The sequence below is a fragment of the Mytilus galloprovincialis genome, chromosome 1 (assembly GCF_965363235.1).
Source record: "Mytilus galloprovincialis chromosome 1, xbMytGall1.hap1.1, whole genome shotgun sequence".
Classification (NCBI taxonomy): Eukaryota; Metazoa; Mollusca; class Bivalvia; order Mytilida; family Mytilidae; genus Mytilus; species Mytilus galloprovincialis.
The window spans coordinates 12,290,040-12,313,554 of NC_134838.1; the positions used below are offsets into that span (position 1 = coordinate 12,290,040).

The 23,515-nt window shown below is 32.1% G+C and overlaps 1 protein-coding gene across 2 annotated transcripts in view; it reads left to right on the forward strand.

Annotated features, from left to right (window-relative positions):
• LOC143065376 (serine/threonine-protein kinase 31-like) overlaps positions 1-23,515 on the forward strand; it is a 41,104-nt gene that overhangs the window by 14,765 nt on the left and 2,824 nt on the right. For both annotated transcript variants that reach the window (XM_076238915.1, XM_076238924.1), the window contains 20 exons: positions 559-784; positions 1,316-1,559; positions 1,798-1,902; positions 4,627-4,762; positions 5,524-5,567; positions 6,740-6,902; positions 8,554-8,676; positions 10,596-10,700; positions 12,502-12,591; positions 12,885-12,989; positions 13,424-13,676; positions 16,217-16,314; positions 16,645-16,725; positions 17,363-17,476; positions 17,925-18,050; positions 18,432-18,515; positions 19,578-19,727; positions 20,001-20,129; positions 21,425-21,493; positions 22,142-22,275. In XM_076238915.1, the coding sequence (XP_076095030.1) occupies positions 559-784; positions 1,316-1,559; positions 1,798-1,902; positions 4,627-4,762; positions 5,524-5,567; positions 6,740-6,902; positions 8,554-8,676; positions 10,596-10,700; positions 12,502-12,591; positions 12,885-12,989; positions 13,424-13,676; positions 16,217-16,314; positions 16,645-16,725; positions 17,363-17,476; positions 17,925-18,050; positions 18,432-18,515; positions 19,578-19,727; positions 20,001-20,129; positions 21,425-21,493; positions 22,142-22,275 (2,579 nt within the window). The remainder of the gene's footprint in view (positions 1-558; positions 785-1,315; positions 1,560-1,797; positions 1,903-4,626; positions 4,763-5,523; positions 5,568-6,739; positions 6,903-8,553; positions 8,677-10,595; positions 10,701-12,501; positions 12,592-12,884; positions 12,990-13,423; positions 13,677-16,216; positions 16,315-16,644; positions 16,726-17,362; positions 17,477-17,924; positions 18,051-18,431; positions 18,516-19,577; positions 19,728-20,000; positions 20,130-21,424; positions 21,494-22,141; positions 22,276-23,515) is intronic.

Below are 23,515 nucleotides of genomic sequence, written 5' to 3' on the forward strand. Positions count from 1 at the left end.
TTAGGGAAAATACCCAGCTGTGTCTAACTTCATTACTCTTACTCTTGCATACTTTAAACCAACTCATTTTCCAAGCTATTTCTATTCATGACTTTTCTCGAGTCCGAGTAGAAAAATATCATGAGTAGAAACCAAAATGTGGAATTGGATGAAATCCTATCCTAAGCTATCAATCTAATAGTGGACTGATCAGCCATTGTTAGAATTTTAAAATGTTCGAAAAACAGACAGATAGTTCATTGAGTTTGAAAAGTTCTTGTTTTTGGCTAGATATAGTCCCAATTTTAAAATTTTGTATTATATTTGATAAAATGTGTTAATGAGCCTAAAAATTCAGCCTCTTTGTAATTCTTTTTATTGTACGTATTTGTTGCGACAACATTTTTACTTGACAAAGTACACTCATTTCAACTTTACAACCAAATTTTTTTTTGGAACTTTTTACAAAAGATTTGCTGTTAGAACATGTTTGGCATTGTGGGGGTGAACTATTTTTTGAAACAAAACAGAAGAATTAAAAAAAAAAAATGTTTTATAGGGTATAGATTTGTTTTATAGGGTATAAATTATCTGAAGAATGTGACGGAGAATATCATGCTTGAAGCAGTGAAGACTGTACCGTTGAAGGACAACACTGGGCATTATGGAATATTGTATGGTAGTGGAGTATGTCTAAATGACCAGGTCAAGGAACACGGCTTTGCCTATACTCGCCCTGCTATGAATGCAACTAAATCTGATGACAATGCTGCACCAGGAATGTTACCTGTAAACAGAGTCACAGGTAGGTCCAAAGATTGTTATCATCTTGATTACAAAATTTATTGTTTTGTTGATGTTTGACCTAGTTTCAAATGCTGTGGTAATCAAAATCTTGGAAATAAACAAGTATGTATTTCAACAATTTAATTTTGATTTAAAATATATTTCACAGACAGTTGGCAACATTTAGACCATAGTATTATTTTAGGTTATTGGGTTTGTTAAACAGACCATGAGTTTTTTTTTAAATAACAAATTTGAATAGTTAGCAGAATAATTACAAGTACATGTATGCATTAAGTTGATTACAGTAAAATGTCAACATTTTATTTAATCCGATTTATTTTTTCCCCAACTGGTTTGTTATTTTCATAATGCAACATTCAGACCATAACACAGCATTTTGTTTGTTAAACAGACAATGGGTTCTTCCAAAATAACATTTTTAACTATTTAGCAGAATCACAGCTGTGACTGGTAGGTTTATAATTTTTTCCTAGTACAGTTCAAATAACATGTATACCTAAATAAGATTTTAATATAATAATTTCAGCAAGTCCTTTAATGCAGAACCCAATGGGAGAGCAGATTATAGGCAGTGGAGGAGGGTATGCTGATAGTGGGGGAGGAGGCTATGGGGATGTGGCAGCTAACCCTGCGTTTGGTTTTAGGCCTAATGATCTGGGAAATGGTTTTAGGCCTAATGATGTAGGAAATGCTTTTAGGCCTAATGATGGAGGAAATGGTTTTAGGCCTAATGATGCAGGAAAGCTACAACCTAGTAGAAATTTTCAAAGGTGAGAAGAATTTTTTAAATATAATAATGCTCTTTAACATGTTGAAATTTTTTTTTTTATTAGATGCTAAATGTGTTCCCTTATTTCTTACTTTAATGTGCAGAGAATTTGGCATTTTCTCAACTTTTTTGTCTCATATTTAATGTTTCCAACTAGACCATACATAACTGCATTGAAAATCATTGAAATTTTCATGCCATTTGAGTATTGTTCATATTAATTTTGTTTTATTATGTAGACTAGAAACTGGTAGCCCTGATCCAAATGCAGAAATTGAGAAATTACGGCAGGAATTGGCAAAGAAAAATATGCAGTTACAACAAGTATTGATGCAAAACTCAAAGTAAGTACTTTCGTAAAAGGCCCCAAAAAAAGTATATGTCTGTTTACGGTTACCAGACCGACCCTAATTTGAGCGCCGACCCTAAGCCATTTTATTTCTGTGGTAAAGTGAAAAATTAATAGAACTTGTGTCAAAAGCAAAGTAAGGGTTGCCAATAAATTCAATCAATTGCCTGATACATCCCAATGTTCACAATGGTGAATATGACAGCTCTTTTAAGGAAACTCGCAACTTGTGTAATGAAATAAAAACTTTGCCGCCATTTTTAGCTCACCTGACCTGAAAGGTCAAGTGAGCTTTTCTCATCACTTGGCGTCCGTCGTCCGTAAACTTTTACAAAAATCTTCTCCTCTGAAACTACTGAGCCAAATTTAACCAAACTTGGCCACAATCATCCTTGGGGTATCTAGTTTAAAAAATGTGTCCGATGATCTGGCCATCAAATCAAGATGGCCGCCATGGCTAAAAATAGAACACAGGGGTAAAATGCAGTTTTTGGCTTATAACTCAAAAACCAAAGCATTTAGAGCAAATCTGACATGGGGTAAAAGTGATTATCAGGTCAAGATCTATCTGCTCTGAAATTTTCAGATGAATCGGACAACCTTTTATTGGGTTGCTGCCCCTGAATTGGTAATTTTAAGGAAATTTTGCTGTTTTTGGGTATCTTGAATATTATTATAGATAGAGATAAACTGTAAACAGCAATAATGTTCAAAAAAGTAAGATTTACAAATAAGTCAACATGACTGAAATGGTCAGTTGACCCCTTTAGGAGTTATTGCCCTTTATAGTCAATTTTTAACCATTTTTCGTAAATCTTAGTAATCTTTTACAAAAATCTTCTCCTCTGAAACTACTGTGCCAAATTTAACCAAACTTGGCAACAATCATCTTTGGGGTATCTTGTTAAAAAAATTTGTCCGGTGACCCGGCCATCCAATCAAGATGGCCGCCACGGCTAAAAATAGAACATAGGGGTAAAATGCAGTTTTTGACTTATAACTCAAAAACCAAAGCATTTAGAGCAAATCTGACGGGATTTAATTGTTTATCAGGTCAAGGTCTATCTGCCCTGAAATTTTCAGATGAATCAGACAACCTGTTGTTGTGTTGCTGCCCCTGAATTGGTAATTTTAAGGAAATTTTACAGTTTTTGGTTATTATCTTGAATACTATTATAGATAGAGATAAACTGTAAACAGCAATAATGTTCAGCAAAGTAAGATTTATAAATAAATTGACATGACTGAAATGGTCAGTTGACCCCTGTAGGAGTTATTGCCCTTTATAGTAAATTTTTAACCATTTTTCGTAAATCTTAGTAATCTTTTACAAAAATCTTCTCCTCTGAAACTACTGTGCCAAATTTAACCAAACTTGGCAACAATCATCTTTGGGGTATCTAGTTAAAAAAAAATGTGTCCGGTGAGCCAGCCATCCATCCAAGATGGCCACCACAGCTAAAAATAGAACTTAGGGGTAAAATACAGTTTTTGGCTTATAACTCAAAAACCAAAGCATTTAGAGCAAATCTGACAGGATTTAATTGTTTATCAGGTCAAGATCTATCTGCCCTGAAATCTTCAGATGGATCGGACAACTGGTTGTTGGGTTGCTGCCCCTGAATTGGTAATTTTAAGGTAATTTTGCAGTTTTTGGTTATTATCTTGAATACTATTATAGATAGAGATAAACTGTAAACAGCAATAATGTTCAGCAAAGTAAGATTTACAAATAAGTCAACATGACCAAAATTGTCAAAGAACTCCTTAAGGAGTTATTGTCTTTTATAGTCAATATTGAACAACTTTTCATCATTTTTGTAACTTGTACAAAAATCTTCTTTTCTAAAACTATGGGCCAAATTTAAACAAACCTGGCCACAATCATTACTAGGGTATCTATTTTAAAAAGTGTCTAATGACCCTGCCTGCCAACCAAGATGGCTGACATCAGTAAATACAGTAACAGGTGAGCGACACAGGCTCTTGAGAGCCTCTAGTTTTCCAACTTATAACCAAGGGAAATAATCCAATCATTAAAAATACGGGAAACTCAGCCCATGGACAATTGATCCACAGCAAGATGGACCACACACCTCAAAATCATATCGCAAAAAATAAAATGGAAATACCGAACTACCTACCCTATTTATTTTGATGATGTAACCTTAAACAGACACATATATTTTTTTTGCCTAATGTAACTCATTTGTTATATATCTGCCTTGGTAGTCTTATTGGTCATGTTCTGTGGGGTTATGGGTTCCATTGATGGCTGGGTCACATCAAAGACTAAAAATTGGTATTTGCTAATTCTTTGCCAAGCAAATAGTATTCAGAGTCAGAGCAAAGAAGGGTTATCTGATTTGGAAATAGTACGGTTATATGTTTTACTGCAGACTTACCTTATAAAGCTGGACTTTTAGTCTTACGGTTGAATGTTTTTACAATATGGTTTGCAGTTTATATGTTAATTGGCTATGAGCTATAATATAACTTTCATGGTTTCAATAACTAAATTAGATTGATATTAAGGATTCAAGAAAACTTATTTTTTTGTATTACATTAAGTGATCCAAAAGTATTATTTGGCCTTGTTTTAGTGTCTGATGTACATGTCAATTGCTGAAGGGTCTCATGAAATTGAACCTTTCTTCCATTGTTTATTGATAAATGTCAAGTTTCCATGAAAATCTGTTAATACTTCTATTATTTACAGAATTGAAGCTAGTAAAGATACAACCAAGGTTTTACAGGCTCAGATGACAAAGAAACAAAGAGAACTTGACAAAACAAAGGCAGAACTTCTCAAGAAAACATTGATTTTAGAGCAAGTTCAAACTAGCAAATTAGAGGTAAATTTAGAAATCAATGTAGGTATATTTTTGGGCTTGTAAATTAAGCAATATATTAAGCTTTGAATCTATCTCTATTATAGATGAATAATAAATTTATAAGTGAATAACTAGTTGATCTTGTAAGTTTCTAGAACATATTTGGGTAATTTATTTAAAAAAAATGAATGCATTTTGATACTACCTTTGTAATTTCATGGTAGGCTGCTCGTGTTGAAGATAGCTGCAGGTGGTGGGTTTTATCCCTGTCTAGATACAGGTGGTGGGTTTTATCCCTGTCTAGATACAGGTGGTGGGTTTTATCCCTGTCTAGATACAAGTGGTGGGTTTTATCCCTGTCTAGATACAGGTGGTGGGTTTTATCCCTGTCTAGATACAGGTGGTGGGTTTTATCCCTGTCTAGATACAGGTGGTGGGTTTTATCCCTGTCTAGATACAGGTGGTGGGTTTTATCCCTGTCTAGATAAAACAAATATGATTTTGCTGCTTCTCCACTAATCATGCAGCATTTAGGAATAAGGGCAAAGATAGGTTGAATCGTAGTAATAAAGATGTTTCGTTGGCTAGTCTTTATGTTGGCTGTAAATTTGCAAAGTGGGTGTTAAAAATGTGGCATATTATGTTGTTATAGTCCAAAGCAGGTCCATATTAACATGTTCACATGCTGATATTGGTGTTATATTTGACAAAGGATGTTAAACACCAATGTATTATCATTATAAAGAATGTACTTGTGATTTTATTTCATGATTTTATTTCAGTTAGAACAAGTAACTACTATGTGTGAACAAGTCCGACACTTAAGGTTAGTTTGTAATAAAAGTTATTAAAACGTTTTGATCTATAATTTAATCTCGTATTAATAATACCTCAATGGAAATTTGAAATTGCCATGAAACTGGTGTTTGCTGAAAATTAAGCCTCTACTCGAATCTTTTTGACTAATGACTTAATGCATTTAATTGGTTTTGAGAGCTGTCTGAGCTGTACCTGTATCTCCCTTTCGCCCATCACTATAATTATAAAGAAAGGAATGTCATGCCATTCAATTGAGTTATTTGATTTCTTTTCAGACAGAGTTACTCTATGCTTGTCAATATTTTGTTTTTGGCGTTTTGGTTTCTCCCCAGCTCTCTTTGCTATGACATTTTATGAATGCATACTTAAACTGAATTTTAATGTGCGTATTGTTATGCGTTTACTTTTCTACATTGGTTAGAGGTATAGGGGGAGGGTTGAGATCTCACAAACATGTTTAACCCCGCCGCATTTTTGCGCCTGTCCCAAGTCAGGAGCCTCTGGCCTTTGTTAGTCTTGTATTATTTTAATTTTAGTTTCTTGTGTACAATTTGGAAATTAGTATGGCGTTCATTATCACTGGACTAGTATATATATTTGTTTAGGGGCCAGCTGAAGGACGCCTCCGGGTGCGGGAATTTCTCGCTACATTGAAGACCTGTTGGTGACCCTCTGCTGTTTTTTTTTATTTGGTCGGGTTGTTGTCTCTTTGACACATTCCCCATTTCCATTCTCAATTTTAAGTTATTATAAACTCTATTGATTTAAATTAAGTTTCTTTTGTTTGACATAAGTAAGGATGTAAAATGTGGTAGGTGCTGCCAATCTATGCATAGAATAGAGAGAGGAAACAGGAAATGTGACAAAGAGCACAGAACAGCCCTATGCCACCAGTGGGTCTTCAATGCAACAAGAAACTCCACACCTGGAGGCAGGCTTAAGCTGACTCTTAAACAATAATGTATACAAGTTCAGCAAAATGGACACCACACTTAACTACAAAAAAAAACACCCTAAAAACAAGACTCACAAAGGCTAGAGGTTCTTACTAGGGACAGGCCCTAAAATGTGGCAGAGTTAAACATGGTTTGGACGTACTCAAACTGCTTTGTATGCTTACTTTATTAGTTGATGCCATTGTGATAGATGCAATTTTTTTTATACTTTCTTTATTTACAGATGCCAATTCCCTACAGGTCAAAGAAGTATATTAGAAGAGGCTATCAGTGTAGTGTTATCTGACGAGAGGATAGACCAAACAGTCACCACTCTACAACCGTTAGTGTCGACTATAACACGCTACAATCTGATACAGAAAGAAATCTCATCTTGTACTGATAAGGTAATTAAACTGTCGACTCTCAATTCTATTGTGGCTGTGGTTTTAAATATCGTGCTTACATTACATCCGAAAATTACAAATTATCTTTTTTAATAGTTTTTATCAACATTTGTATGCCTCATATTATCAAGGAGGAATGAGGTAGACTTACTTGTTTATATATATGTATCATTGATTTTGTGTCTTTTTATGCCCCAACTACGATAGTAGAGGGGCATTATGTTTTCTGGTCTGTGCGTCCGTTCGTCCGTCCGTTCGTTGGTCCGTTCGTCCGTCTGTCCCGCTTCAGGTTAAAGTTTTTGGTCGAGGTAGTTTTTGATGAAGTTGAAGTCCAATCGACTTCAAACTTGGTACACATGTTCCCTATGATATGATCTTTCTAATTTTAATGGCAAATTAGAGATTTTACCCCAATTTCACGGTCCACTGAACATAGAAAATGATAGTGCGAGTGGGGCATTCGTGTACTGAGGACACATTCTTGTTCTTCATATTAAAAAAATGGATACAGTTGCTCAACTTATTGGTTTTAAAGGTTGTACATTCTTTTCAAGAGACAATAAAATTGAGAATGGAAATGGGGAATGTGTCAAAGAGACAACAACCCGCCCAAATAAAAAACAACAGCAGAGGGTCACCAGCAGGTCTTCAATGTAGCGAGAAATTCCCGCACCCGGAGGCGTCCTTCAGCTGGCCCCTAAACAAATATATACTAGTCCAGTGATAATGAACGCCATACTAATTTCCAAATTGTACACAAGAAACTAAAATTAAAATAATACAAGACTAACAAAGGCCAGAGGCTCCTGACTTGGGACAGGCGCAAAAATGCGGCGGGGTTAAACATGTTTGTGAGATCTCAACCCTCCCCCTATACCTCTAACCAATGTAGTAAAGTAAACGCATAACAATACGCACATTAAAATTCAGTTCAAGAGAAATCCGAGTCTGATGTCAGAAGATGTAACCAAAGAAAATAAACAAAATGACAATAATACATAAATAACAACAGACTACTAGCAGTTAACTGACATGCCAGCTCCAGACTTCAACTAAACTGACTGAAAGATTATGATTTCATCATATGAACATCAGGCACAATCCTTCCCGTTAGGGGTTTAGTATCATACCATCATAACATATATGAGAAGAACATAACCTGTGTCATGCCAACACCTGTTTTTAGAATAAATGTGTTTAGTTCCGATGCAAAGACCTTATCAATGACTCAATATTAACGCCAAAATATGCAATCTTTAATGACTTGACAACAGTATCGTAATTATATCCCTTCTTAATAAGTCTATTCAAAGGTTTTGTAAGTTTCTGAGGTGAATACTGACACCTTTGTGCTTTATAAAGAATATTACCATAAAAAATTGGATGTGAAATACCTGAACGTATTAAAATATCTGTTTAATTTTAGAATTTGAGGCTTCTTTTGGTTAAAAATCCAAAATGAGTGTTATTAGATCCTGCTATATAATGTGTGTGGTTGTCTTTGTTTTAAAGACTATGGTTACCTCTCTATGTGAGGCACATACATCATTACCAAAACAACGCAATGATGTAATAAAAATCTATATTGTGTAAAGTTGTATAGATTGTATTTAGGGTGAAAAGATAATTAAAGAAGCTTGATATGTTATAGGTTGAAGTAGAAAACTTAATTTCCACAAGAAACAATGCAAGACAAGAATATTACGACAAAGCTGATGCATGTATCCAGCAGTTAAAATCTTTACCTTTGGATGAGCGTTCTCAAGCTTTACAGGTATGTTTTCTGTCAGCAGTTCTTCTAGTTGTTTGATCATGTTTGCTAATTAAGTTTGACATCAGCTATGCAATATGAATTACTATTGGCTTTGCAGCTTAAATCATGGTTCATTGACTTTGAATATTTAGCAAAGCTAACAGGTTATAAAAGTATTGCAATTTCAACATTGGAATTATACTTGTACTATCAAAATTGTCTTGAATACAGGCAAGATTTTTTTCTATGTCAACCCATTTGTTAATACTCTTTAAAAGAAACTATTCCAATGGCTTGGATTCCCATCTGTTAACTAAAATTTCATATTCTGTAAAATTCTTTAATATAATTGGTTATAATTGTTAAGCCATAAGTTTTTATATGACCGCAAAAATTTTTGCGGTCATATAAAAAAAAAGCAGTCTTTACCATTCAGTGATTAAAAGCACTTTGATTACCATTCTAGGGTTATGCCCTTTTACAAATGGAAAAATTGAAGAATTTTTAGTTTCAGTTCTCTTAACTTAAGTTTGTCTCAACTAAATTTAATGAAATGTGTATAAAATGAAGTTACTAATAATTAATATTAATTTCAACCATGACTCTATGACATTTTATATTTTAATATTTTATTTAAATGAGTAAGTTATTGTTGCAAACTCCATTAGAAATTTGAATTGAGATCATTTTTGGAATAAGGGAAAGGGGATGTGAAAAAAAATAGGGGGGGGGGTAAATTTTACTATCGTATATTGGTATCACGTTGTCGTTGTCAGTGTCGTCCGAAGATGGATGGTTTCCGGATAATAACTTTTAGTAGAAGTAAATAGAAATCAATAAAATTTTAACACAATGTTTAACCACAAAAGGAAGCTTGGGATTGATTTTGGGGGTTATGGTCCCTAAGGTTTAGGAATTAGGGGCCCAAGGGGGGGGGGGGGGCTAAAACAAGCATAGTGTCAGTACAAAAAGTTGTGTATAAGTATTTCAATTGTTCTGAAATTGTACCACAATCTTTAATACCATACGTAGAAGGTTGGGATATATTTTGTGGGTTATGGGGCAAACAGTCTATGAAAAAGGGGCCAAAAACAAGCATTTTTGTAGTTTCAAGACAATAAATTGGAGTTATCTTTCTTTGTCCAGAATGGTTGTTGAATCACCTAAAACCAATGCTTTATGAAATCTTCTTTGAAAATTGGAGTTATCTTTCTTTGTCCAGAATAGTAGTTGAATCAACTTAAATCAATGCTATATACAATATACAATGCAATATTCACTTTACTACCAACTGATAAATTAAAGCAGTCTTTACCATTCAGTGATTAAAAGCACTTTGATTACCATTCTAGGGTTATGCCCTTTTACAAATGGAAAAATTGAAGAATTTTTTAGTTTCAGTTCTTTTAACTTAAGTTTGTCTCAACTAAATTTAATGAAATGTGTATAAAATGAAGTTACTGATAATTAATATTAATTTCAACCATGACTCTATGACATTTTATATTTTAATATTTTATTTAAATGAGTAAGTTATTGTTGCAAACTCCATTAGAAATTTGAATTGAGATCATTTTTGGAATAAGGGAAAGGGGATGTGAAAAAAAATTGGGGGGGGGGGGGGGTAAATTTTTCTCCTTTCAGATTTCAGAAATTAAAAGAAAATTTCTTCAGATATTTTTTTTTTGAGAGGATTAATATTCATTGCTCAAATGCAAAAAAAAAATATTTTAAGTTCAGTAGATCACATTCATTCTGTGTCAGAAACCTATTTAATCACAATCCAAATTCAGAGCTGTATCCAGATTGAATGTTGTGTCCATACTAGCCCCAACCGTTCAGGGTTCGACCTCTGCGGTCGTAAAAAACTGCACCCTGCAGAGCATCTGGTTACAGAAGTCTTTAAAAAGTAATACATGAAATTAATGTTTCATTTTTAGGAAGTTGAAAACCTACTTAGACAAAATTATGGGCCATTTCTTGCTTTCAATGTACATAACAACTTAACATTGGAGGAGTTAGTACCTGGATATAACGATTGGAAGGTGAGATTAAAATACTTTATACATGATGTACTGTAAATTCAAAAATTACTGCGTGCATTTATTATTGCGATTTTGTAATATCAGACTTGAACGCGATTTTAATTTTTACGATTTTAAGAAGTATCCTGTATGGATCATATAAAATATTTCAAAATGCAAGTTTAAATTATTGCGTTTACAACTCTGTCGCATTTTTCGCAATAATAAAAACCTTGCGTTAATTTCTGAATTTACAGAAATATAGTATGAAATGGTTGGAAGTAGTTAAAGATGAAATGAATTCTTTTATAGTGTAACAATGTTTTAATTAGTTCAGAATTTTATTGATATGTTTGTTTTTGATAATGCATATTTGAAATTAAAATAGTAGCAGGGAAAATGTCCCAATATGAAATTTGTATATTAAAATAAAATATAGGTAATATAAACTCTGAAAAAGAATTAAGTTTAGCCTTACAGCTCACTAAATAAAATCTCTGTGAAAAAAACAAGAAAAAAACTAATAACAGTATTTCATGGTTACTTTTTTAACCAGATTTTTGTGACAAAAATGTCGTTATTGATTTGGGGATGTACGACGGTCGGTCGGTCGGGTGGGCGGCAACCAAATGTTGTCCGTGCATTTACTCATGAACCATTCAACTAAAGCTTTTAAAATTTTAATATGTTGTTACTGACAACAAAATGAAGGTTAAATTCAAGAATGACGATTTTGACTTTCACCGTTCAGGAGTTATGGTTCTTGAAAGATTGATTAATGGGGTTTCCAGTCGTGTCAGTGCATTTATGCATCAATTGTTCAACCAAAGCTTCCCAAATTTTAATATGTTGTTACTGATGACAAAATGGAGGTCAAGTTCAAGAATGACGATTTTGAATTTTACCGTTCAGGAGTTATGGTTCTTGAAAGATTGAAAAATGGCGTTTCCAGTTGTGTCCGTGCATTTACTCATGAACTGTTCAACCAAAGCTTTTCAAATTTTAATATGTTGTTACTGATGACAAAATGGAGGTCAAGTTCAATAATGTCGATTTTGACTTTTACCGTTCAGGAGTTATGGTTCTTGAAAGATAAAAAAATGGCGTTTCCATTCATGTTGTTGCATTAACTCATGAACCATTCAACCTAAGCTCTTTCAAATTTTAATATGTTGATACTGATGACAAAATGGAGGTCAAATTTGATATTGAAGATTTTCACTTTCACCGTTCATCAGTTATGGTTCTTGTGATATTGCCAGGACACAAATAAATGTTAATAAATCCGGTTTGCTGTCGTTGTGACAGCCTCTTGTTCAATTTTAAATGAAAACTGAGTTTTAATTATGTTTTGAAATTTCCCCCTCAGAAATTAAGTAAAGATGTACAGTCATTATATTGGTTGTTTTAATTGCAGGAATAAAGAATAAGAATAAGAGTGTTATTAGTCTAAAATCCAAACAATAGGATTGTTACTAAAATACAAAACAAAAACAACAAAAACAAAAACAAACAAACAGACAGGCATATTAATTACAAAACGATAGACATTAAACACTACAAACATGTAGCATTGAAAGAAGGAAAAAAATATATAGATTATTAATATTAATTATGATACTATTTTTGACAGCATGCCTTTAAAATTATTAATTCAAATATTATGCTTATATATAACATTATAAGTTGAGCCATCAATTACACAGTTCATATATTGACATTATAATTGTTTCTCTCATTATACATTTCACTTATATAAGTAACAATGATAAGTAAAATACATTCTTTGCAGGAAAATATAAAATCAAATTTGTTTTCGCAGGTGAAGCGAGAAGCTGAATGTAGAAATATAAGAAGTTTAACATCTTCATTTGAAAACACAGTGGAACAGAACATACTTAACTTATCAAAAGTAAGAAGTGTTTACATATTGTGATTAGGCCAGTGTAAGAGGAACCAATTTTAACAAAACTTTATATCTACTTAGAACATGTACTGAATTAACTCCTGGTGCCAATTTTTTTTTTAAGCTGATACTATATGAGCAAGAATTGCTTTTTTAATCAGTATTAATTATTTGTTCCCTTGCCTAAAAATAACAAACATAAACACCCAAAAGAGTTATGCATATTTTATTAGAAAGGATAAAAAAATAATCTTATTTTAAATCTTATCTTAAATAATTAGATAACTTTCTTGTTTTAGATGATGAATCTAGATTCTAAAGGAGAATCCTTGACAATGCCCTGGGATGAAATGTTAAACAGATATGCTCAGTTATTGCAGCAAGAAATTTTATGTACAGATTTGGTAAGTATTTCGCCTGGTATCATAGAATGATAGAGGTCATTGGTTTTATCACACAAGACAGAGTTATAATTTAGATGTTAATTTATGTTATCTTTTTACCATTTAGGAATAAAATCAAACACTATTTCTTGGAGTTAGCATAATGTAGCTTTTCAAATTTTGATATGTTGTTTATAGCAATTACAAAAAGATGGCCAAGTTAAAAATGGATGATTTTCACCTTTATCTTTCAAGTGTAACAGTCATTCATAAATTAAAAAAAATGCACTTTATGTTGTTTCCATGCAGTTACTTATGAACTGTTTACCAACGCTTTTTAAATTTTGATATGATACAAGGGATAACAAAGTGATGGTCAAGTTTAATTTTGAGGGTTTTCACTTCTACATTTCAGGACATATTGTTCTTAACAGATTTTAACATATTTTTTTTAGGAACAAACGGGTGATGCATCTTTGATTGCTGCAGTGATAAAAGCCATTGTAAAGGAACTATCTAATGAAATGAAAAATATCAAACATTTTAAAAAGTTAATTGGAGAATTCACTGGCTATAAGGAGGGCATTGAGCCTTGGTTAACAGTAAATCCTAACACTGAGGAGCTCAACCAAATAAAGAAAAATATACGAGGCCTGAAATCCAAACTGAGGCACAAAGATGCTGACAGGCAGGACCTTGAAGAGGCATGTTATGTTACAAGTAGTAATAAAATGCACTGCAAATTAATTAATATTTTTTTGTAGGTATACATTTTTGAAGATTAACAATAATATGTTTAATACAATTGTATTACTGCTGATGCTTTATTTTTCAAGAATATCAATTTTCATGGATTCATAAAAAAATGTTTTAGTTGATATTTGAGCTGTGTTTTTGCAAAAATCTGCATAAATCTTTACATGTTTGGCCCTTCATTTGAGCATTTTTATTCATTGACAGGGCTTTCCATTGAAATTGAAGTAGAAGGCTGAATTAAAATTATAGGTGGCTGTAACATGCGTTCGGCGAAGCCGGACGTCCACCAAGCTGTAAGCTTGGTGCCTTACGGCAGGGGGTCTGGGGGCCGCTCAAGGCCCCCAGAAGCTCTGCCATAAATAGAGCAAAATCCTGCATTCTCGCAATCTCCTGGCACCTAATTTCATCTTTCAAATGACCATTTTTTATGTATGAAATTAAAGAAAAAAAAAAATCTCAAAGAATTTTTTTTTTTATGTTATAGTTTTTTATTTTCATTTATTTATGCTTAAAATTCATTTACTTTTAAAAGAGATTTATTTATATAATAATCCGGTTTGTTAAAAATCTTGATCGATTTATTTTGCAGAACTACGTGAATTTGTAAACAAATGACCCCCCTTTTCTCTCTAAAGACTGGTACGCGTAACTAAAATTATACAATTATTTTTCAAGCATTGACAGAAAATTGATATATCCTCTGATTTTCTCTTTTTTGTAAACTGTTCAATAAGTCGGATACATAAATCATTTGGAAATGTTATTTATTTGAGGTCGAGTCGACAATATTCTACTTTCGTATTTGACCTTGATTCTCTGAACACCACGTGGGCTTTGAAAAATGAACTTCAAAAGATACTGTTTTCCAGATTCTGAACAATATGATCTACAACACTTTCTTTAATTTGACTGATATTATTCCATAACATAAGATAGTCATCCTATATGATTGTCTTCACGTTTTAAAAGTAAAAAAAGCCAACGAGTTAATGACCCTCGGAACGTCTCTATTGTTATCATTCAATGACCACCGGAACGTCTCTCTTGTTATCTTTGAAAAGAAACGATGCATTCTGACTTTAAATAGACAACCAATCAGTGACCTGAATTCATGTGAACTATATTTAGCCCAAGGTAAATACTGACTTTTCATCCTTGTTTATCGTGACCGCGACTTTGCGAAAATACGTCTCTCGACTGCCTGTAAACATTTGAAAAAGATATTATTTTCTTTTTGAATTTATATTTTTGTCAGTGAAGTAGCCGGCACTTGAAGCCACCGCAAACGGCGGATTTCCGCCGGCTACCGGCTTCAATGGAAAGCCCTGCATTGATCATCTTTATCCACAAACATTTGTATCCAAAAAACAAATATAGTTACACAGTTTACCTTTTTTCACATGTAGGAGGTACCTGGAATGACCTTGTTCATCTTATTATTAGTATGTCAGTCCATCCTTGTTAAATTTCATTCTTCTTAATGATTTCATATTTGGTTTTAAACTTTAAATAATGAAGCATTGCACTGATGTAATGACTGAAGTTTAAGTATTGATGTGTTATCTAAATCTCTTAATTGAAGCTCACACCATATTTCATGAATTAGTCTCAAGATTGAAGACCTAAGAATACAATGTAACTGAAAAAAGAGATGCACTTTATCTTAAAAGGAGAAGGTTCACTAAGACCCCTTTTTGGCCCCAAAATATAGCAGTTTTAGAAAATTGTGAAAATGTAATCTTTAAGCTATATTTTGGAAAGTAAAATGCTTCTGCTACATAAATATGAGCTGTTTTTGACGATAAAATGCACAAATATCGCATTCTAGCATCATTAAGTCATGCTAAATTACTGAAATCTTCAAAATTTTAGCATTTTGGTCAATTTTTAGACGGTTTCCGTCTAAAATGAAAGTGGCCGCATTCGTGTTCATTCATAATATTGAAATGTAAGTTGTATTAGATGATAATACAAAACATATATAAAGGTTGAGGATGAACACGGATGCAGCCACATTCATTTTTGACAAAAACCATCTAAAAAGTTACGTTTTTTGGCATATTTGATAGATTTTTCATATTTAAGCTTGAATCAGAGCGTTTTTAATGATTAGATCAGTTAAAATCTTTCACATAAACTAATCGAATCAATTGAAATAGACACTTAAGTGTTTAAAAAGTGTCCAAAAATGTTCGTTAGATGAACCTGGAATTTGATGCCAAAATCGGCCCTTACCGGACCTACTCCTTTTAACGTAATGCATACATGTTAATATTGATTTGTGAACATGAAACCCAATATGTTATTTGACATTTCATAAACATGTTTTATACAAGAACTATAATGTGATCACTCCTTTTTAAGAGGTGTTTATTTAAAAAAAAAATGATCATGTTCTAGTGATATTGGTATGCTATAACAACACTCCCAACATGTCTTCTATTGACATATGCGTACGATTGTTTTAATTTATTTTACTCCTTTACAGGCAGGTGACTCTGGAGAAGAGGAACTGACAGAAGTTAAATCAGAAATCCAGTCTTTAAAATCAGATCTACACAAAGCACTGCTAAATCAAGAGAAATTTCTGGTTGGTATTTTGTAGTTTTTGAAAATATTGAGTTATGAACAAAACAACTTTTTGAAATAACTCCAAAATACTATAAAACCTTTTAAATATAACACCAACACAATACAAAGCTTTTAAGAAAACATTTTTCTTTTGTTAATATTTTATAAAGAAGATCCATCTTAAAGAAATCAAAACAGCTTACATCAATTTTCATTGTAAAGTTTTTGGGAGAACAAAGGGACAAATATAATGGAGCATTTTTCTCTCTGAAATTTAATTTCAACCATACCATATTAACTAGCATTCAACTGAATTGTACATGTAAAATAAATTTCTATTATTTTTCAGCTTGATTTAGCCAAAGCTACAACAAATCATTTTCCTGAACTTATAAGTCAGTTTGAAGACTTAGGAATTAAGTCATTACTGGTAGGTGTTTATGTAGACTTTTAATATAATTTTGTCCCTTTTCACTTCTATATTGCTTCTGACTAAGGGACGACATCAAAAGATCAATTTAGGATAAAAAACTTAAATCAAATAGTTTGGGGGTGGGGGGTTAAAATTCTGCAAGTTTTGTATATCTAAAATCGATTTTTACATATATCCCTATTGGTAAATCAATTTTTCCCAAATTAAGTTAAAAGGGGGGTGGGGGGTCAGTGAAAAAACTATGTGAATTAAGTTTTTTATCCTACATTGAACTTTTGATGTCATCCCTTAAGAGATGCTGTTTATTATATTTCATAAATTTTACAATGATTACTGTAAATGGAAAAATAAATGTGAAAATTATACAGACTTCCCAAAATTTAGCAGAGAATTATTGGACATTTGGATAAACAAACTGCTATGATTCATCTGACCAACCAAAAATAAACTGGATCAAAATATATTTGGGTAATATCTGCTATGAGGAATAAACACAACCTTATGAAAAATAATAAAATGACAATTTGGATAAGTGTTTGTGAGTTACCATTATGAAATAATAAAAAAAAAAGTAAATGACCGAGTTCTAAATTAGACATGAATGACCATGACTTTGAAATATCTTTTGATTTAGGTTTATGATGGTTTAGTAACTGCAGGGAGAGAGTTAGAATATTATACATTGTCAACCACATGGAAAGAGGGCATGTATTCTTCACAATTCGCAGGAAATCCAGTCTATTTACAGGTAAAGTATGACCAACAGTTGAATGAAAACAAATTACAATCTAAAGATGTTTGATTAATATTGATAGTCGATAGAAGTCTTTTGAATGCTGCGAAGTCATCCTGAAAGGGCTAAAACTGAAAGTAAATATGTTCGCATTAATTGATCAATTTTACGAGATTGGTGACATTTCATGGCTGAATGACCTAAAAAAAAAAAAAAAAAAATATTTTAAATAGTAATCATGGTAATATTGATTTTAAACATTTATTCTTATTATTTTCAGGAAATTTTGAAATTATTTTGCCAGGTGGTTAGGTGATGTATGTCTTTCAGTTAATAAGCTTTAAAGGACTTACGGAAGTAACACTTTTAAATGGTATCGAGAATTACTGTGCCCAGTATATATTACTTTGTCAACCACATATATTTCATTGAGTTAATGCTTCTCTTTAATTATACTTTACAGGAATACATGGTTGGTGATGCAGATCATCTAGACAAAGAATTGTTTATAAAGAATGTCAGTCGATATAAGGAAGTAACATGTAACTGTCCTCAGCTACCACAAGTACAGAGTATATTCTTTGTCAAGGTACATATACTTAAACCTCGATAAAAAGTTTACTAAGAGCCAAAGTATTAGCAATCTGTTTTCAAGATGGCCGATTTTAAACAATGAATCAAATCCTTGTGAATTTTTAGTGTACATTTATTTTCTCTCTAATCAGAGCACCCTGAAATTCATATACACAAAGAAGCATGCTATAATGTGTGTTTCATTTACACATCTATTGCTTTTCAACTTGTTCTTTACAGTAGCTCACAGTTCTACTTTGCCACTTGATTTTGTAAAAATAAAATGCAAGAAACAATTTATTTTTAGCATAAAAGTGATTGTATTTGATATTGCAATTTTAAGGAATGAAGATTGTGATTCAAATTTCAAATTTATAACATGATATTGTTTTTACAGAATGAGAGATTAGCCTATGTACAAGTGGAACACCAAGAAGTCATGTGTTTACAAGAAATTGTCAAAGCTCAACTAGACATACAGGTTGGTTTTGTTGAAAACCTCAGCATTTTTATGTTAATAGCAAACTCCTTTAAGTTGTTGACCTGATTGTGACTATGCTTTTTAAAGCGGTTTATTTAAGGTAGCACAATACAAAGATTTGTTTACTTCCAATCACTAACCTTTGAAATGCTGTAACTTTCTTATTAATGCATAGAAAATAATAAAAGAGGTATATATAGATAGATAAAAGATTAATCTTTTAAATGAATGCAATATTTTTATTATGCAATCATTATGTAATCAATTATTATGTAATTAGTGGCAAAATCTGGGTAGGTTCACTTGAATGAATTTAGCTCTATCATCTCTTTAACTATACAGAAAATTTTAACGAAATCTTAATCAACACATCATGGGCTTCAAAAGGGTGTCTCAGATTGTCTCTATGGTATTCCATTCTCTCAAAAATCTCTAATTAGTGTAAACATCCTAACCACATAAAAGAAGATAATGTTTAATTAGGTGTAAAATTTGTTCTATACATTCTATCTGAAATCTGAGACACCCTTTTGTAGATAATGGCCATAGGAACAACATATAATAAAATCAACCCTCTAGGGATACCTATGCAGAAGCTAATTTCATTTGAAAGTGGAAATTTGGAGAAAAATATTTTAGACACAGTTCACATTATAATTGGTTACATAATTGTTGCATTATACTAACATTGCATTAATTTGAAAGAGTAATCTGTTAGCTATCCAAAACTACATCTTTTATAAATTTTCAAGCCATATTAAGAAAGTTACAGCATTTTAAAACTTGGGAGTTGGAGTTATAAAATCTTTGTATTGTGCTACCTTAAGTTGAAACTTGATACATGTACTGTATACCAATACTAAGTAAACAACAATGATGTAAAAAATAGTTTACTTGTATCTCTGAAGAACTACTTGTATTTCTCATTAAAAAAGATTACTATAAAAAAGAAGTCCACATTTTGATGAATTTTCAGATGCATTGAACATTCATAAAGCTATTGTTGACAAAACGACCATTTACATAGATAACGCAATTAGCATGTTTGTTTTTATTTACCAGTTACGACAGAAGATCATAGAAAACCTTGGGAAATCCATTCAGTGTCTGCATGAGGGACACATAATCCACGGAGAAATAAATCCTAGTAATATTGGTTATACAGCTGAGGGAGATATTGTTTTATTATGTCCAGATTTCTCTAAATCTTTGGTAGGTAGAACAGTATAATTTCATATTTTGTTTGTTCCAAATATAATTACAAGATTGCATATTTTTGCCTGCTTGTTATAAAGTTAATTTAGAAAATTCTCATTGATTCAAGAGCAGCTTCTAAAAATTAGAATTTATAATCCACATGGTATTGTATTTACAGAAAAGATGAGCAGGGGGTATCGATTTGTAAGCTTTGTTGGCAGTTACTCAAGTTTTTGTTTGTTTTTTTAAATTGTTTTCCATCCTCAATATGATTTGTTTTGTTTTCAGGAGGACAGGTTAAAGAAAGCCTTTTTAGCAGAAAATGGTCTATGTTTTAGATGTCCAGAAGTTGCTTGTGGAAGGAGCGCAGGAACCAAATCAACAGACATGTATTGCCTAGGATTAGTTATATTATGGGTATGTCTAATTTTCCATTGTTCTATGCTTGATTTTACCATGGTAAAATTTGCATTCTTGGTCTGGGACTGATTTCTAACCGGATTTTTGTGACAAAAATGTCGGTTATAGATTTGGGGATGAATGGTGGCTGGGCGGCTGGGCGGCAGCCACATGTTGTCCATGCATTTACTCATGATTGTTATACCAAAGCTTTAAAAATTTAAATATGTTGTTACTGACAACAAAATGGAGGTCAACTTAAATAATGACAATTTTGACTCTTACCGTTCAGGAGTTATGGTTCTTGAAAGATTGAAAAATGGTGTTTCCAGTTGTGTCCCTTTATTTACTCATGAACCATTCAACCAAAGCTTTTCAAATTTTAATATGTTGTTACTGATGACAAAATTGAGGTCAAGTTCAATAATGGCAATTTTCACTTTTTCTGTTCAGTAGTTATTGTTCTTGAAAGATTGAAAAATTGAGTTTCCAGTCATGTTGCATTTATAACTCATGAACCATTTAACCAAAGCTTTTTAAATTTTGATATGTTGTTACTGATGACAAAATGGAGGTCAAATTTGATATTGGCGATTTTCACTTTCACCGTTCATCAGTTATGGTTCTTGTGATATTTAAAAATGCCAGGACACAAATAAATGTTAATAAATCCGGTTTGCTGTCCCTCTGACAGCCTCTTGTTACACATATTTATCATATGTTTAGAAGTAAATACAGTAGTTTTGCATATGTGATAAATAACCTGCTGTTTAATCCATATCGCGCAACTTTGATGCGCACCCTTTATCACACCCCTACCCTTTATCACACCCCTACTTTGTATGTGACGTCACGAACGTCAAGTTTTCATATTTTTTGGCACACTAAATGCAACAAATTAATACAATAATAAACAAAATATTTTTAAAACAACAGCACGCAAATTGTAAGGTAACCCAGGTGCTTCGGATAAGTAATTGAGCAGTTCTTTTAAGGCCTTTGAAACAAGACAAAAGTAGAACTGAAGGTAACCCAGTGCTATGGATCAGAAAACAGTTCATATAATATAATACTCTTCTGTTGAAATATATGATAAAGCGTATAATACATGGCAAAATCCGTATCACATGCCGTATCACCCTCGACCAATATCATCCCTCGGGCCTAAAGGCCCTTGGGCTGATATTGATGTCTCGGGATGATACGACATATGATACAGATTTTGCCATGTATTATTCTCTATATATCTGAATAGAAACAGACTGATAATAATTCATATAAATGATAATATTTTATAAATTTCTTTATTTCAGCTTTATTTCCCATCCATCTCTATACCATTTAAGGCAGATGGTTATCCAAGACTGAATGATCTACAAATGGTTCGTATTCATTTACAGATAAACATTCAAATGATTTGGATTTTATAATAGGGGAAATGTTTAATCAGTTTATAAATAGAATATTGCTGCATTTTGCTGGACTATGTCTTTATTTACATTGTTACCATGGAAATATGTCCAAAATATGTCTATTAAAAACAAAACAAAACTTCACAGGAAGTTCATTGAGAATTATTGAATTTGTAAAAATCATGAAATCAAATTATAAATAGCATTTTAATATAATTTTTCTCAACTAAGATTTGTACCTGCGAAAGAGGGATAACTGTTTATTGGCAAGTCATGTCCAACTCAGAACTTTAAGTGTTTTTATTGATATAAATTATGCTTTACTTATTGTTATGCCCCACCTACGATAGAAGAGGGGGATTATGATTTCAAGTCTGTGCATCCCTTCCTTCGTTCGTTCGTTAGTCTGTGCGTGCGTTCGTCCCACTTCAGATTAAATTTTTGGTCAAGGTAGTTTTTGATGAAGTTGATGTCCAATCAACTTGAAACTTAGTAGTTACAGTTGAATCTTAAGCATTGCCATTATTATCAGTGTTTGAGTGAATTAAAAAGCTTTGAAACAAACTGGATATATCCAATAATATTTCATTTGTTATATAAGAATGGTTTACTTTTTAGGATCCCCAGATATCTTCATTGTTATATAATCTATTGTGTAATCCTGATTCAAGATACAGAGCTAACCAAATGCTGGACTGTGAATACATCAAAGCTAAGATGGCCATTCCAGCTTCAAATAAGTCTGATACAAGGTACATTGATTCTTAATAGTCAAGGAATTTGATTGACAGTGTCTATTACTGTTTAGAGTTGTAAAAAATGTTCAGCTCTCACCAGATAGGCTTGTATTAAAGTTACTAATTATTGGGCAGGGTTTATTGTTGACAAACTGGCTACGCTATATGTTTTATGTTATTTCTTCATAGACAGAAAAAACATTTCTATGGACACTAAAGGTCCGTAGACACAGTTATCATTCTTAGATTTTATTGTAATAATAATACAGCATGATTGATTCCATCCAGGTTTTCTAATGCTACCAAAGGAGAATTTAAGCTTCCATTACTATAAGAATTATTCAGAGAGCATATCTGTTAATTAATGTTGCTTAAACTTATTCTGCAACCATTGAAACATTAAGTACATTGTATTTAATCCTTAAACCACAACACTTACAATAGTACTTTAAACAAATCATTAATCAGCTTGACAGATGTGCAGCTAAATTTTTTAGGTACAGATTGCATGAAATTCAATCAAAACCTTATGGGACTGACTTGATATCTAATTCTTCCGAGGCTTATCACTACCATTTTGATACACAAAATATAGTGCATTGATCATAACATTCTATACATCCTATCCATGAACATTTCCAAAAAATTATTGATTTAATATATGCTCAGATATTCAAGGCACAGAATAATGTGACACTTGTCAAGAAAATTACATAAATTTTACAAGGTGCAGGAATCCAATATCTGTTCTAAAAATATAAAGGTCATTGTTAAAGCAATCTTCAAAAATTGGAGTTATCTTCCTTTGTCTAGAATAGTTGTTAAATGAACTGCAACCAATGCAATATTTAATTTTACTTTCCACTGATAAATTGAAGCAATTTTGACCGTTCAGTGCATACAAGCACTTTGACTAGATAATATTTACTAACAAGATTGTCAAGAAAGAATAAGTCTGTCAAATTTGACATCTGTACTGGGAGCTGCCATGTTGAAATATCTACAAATACAAAACAGAAATAGGTTATATACAACGAATAAATGAAAACAAAATATTCTCATTATAAATAACTATTTTATCTGCACTAAAACTGAGCTTTAAATGATTATAACTGTAGTTTGATAAACAGAGAAATTTGTTCCCTGTATCTCAGGAACAAAAGTTGCAATTTTAAATCTAGAATTTAACAAAAATTAAAGGTCCAATTCCAACCATGGTAAATAGTAATTAATATTATTCAGTATTGTTGCTCAT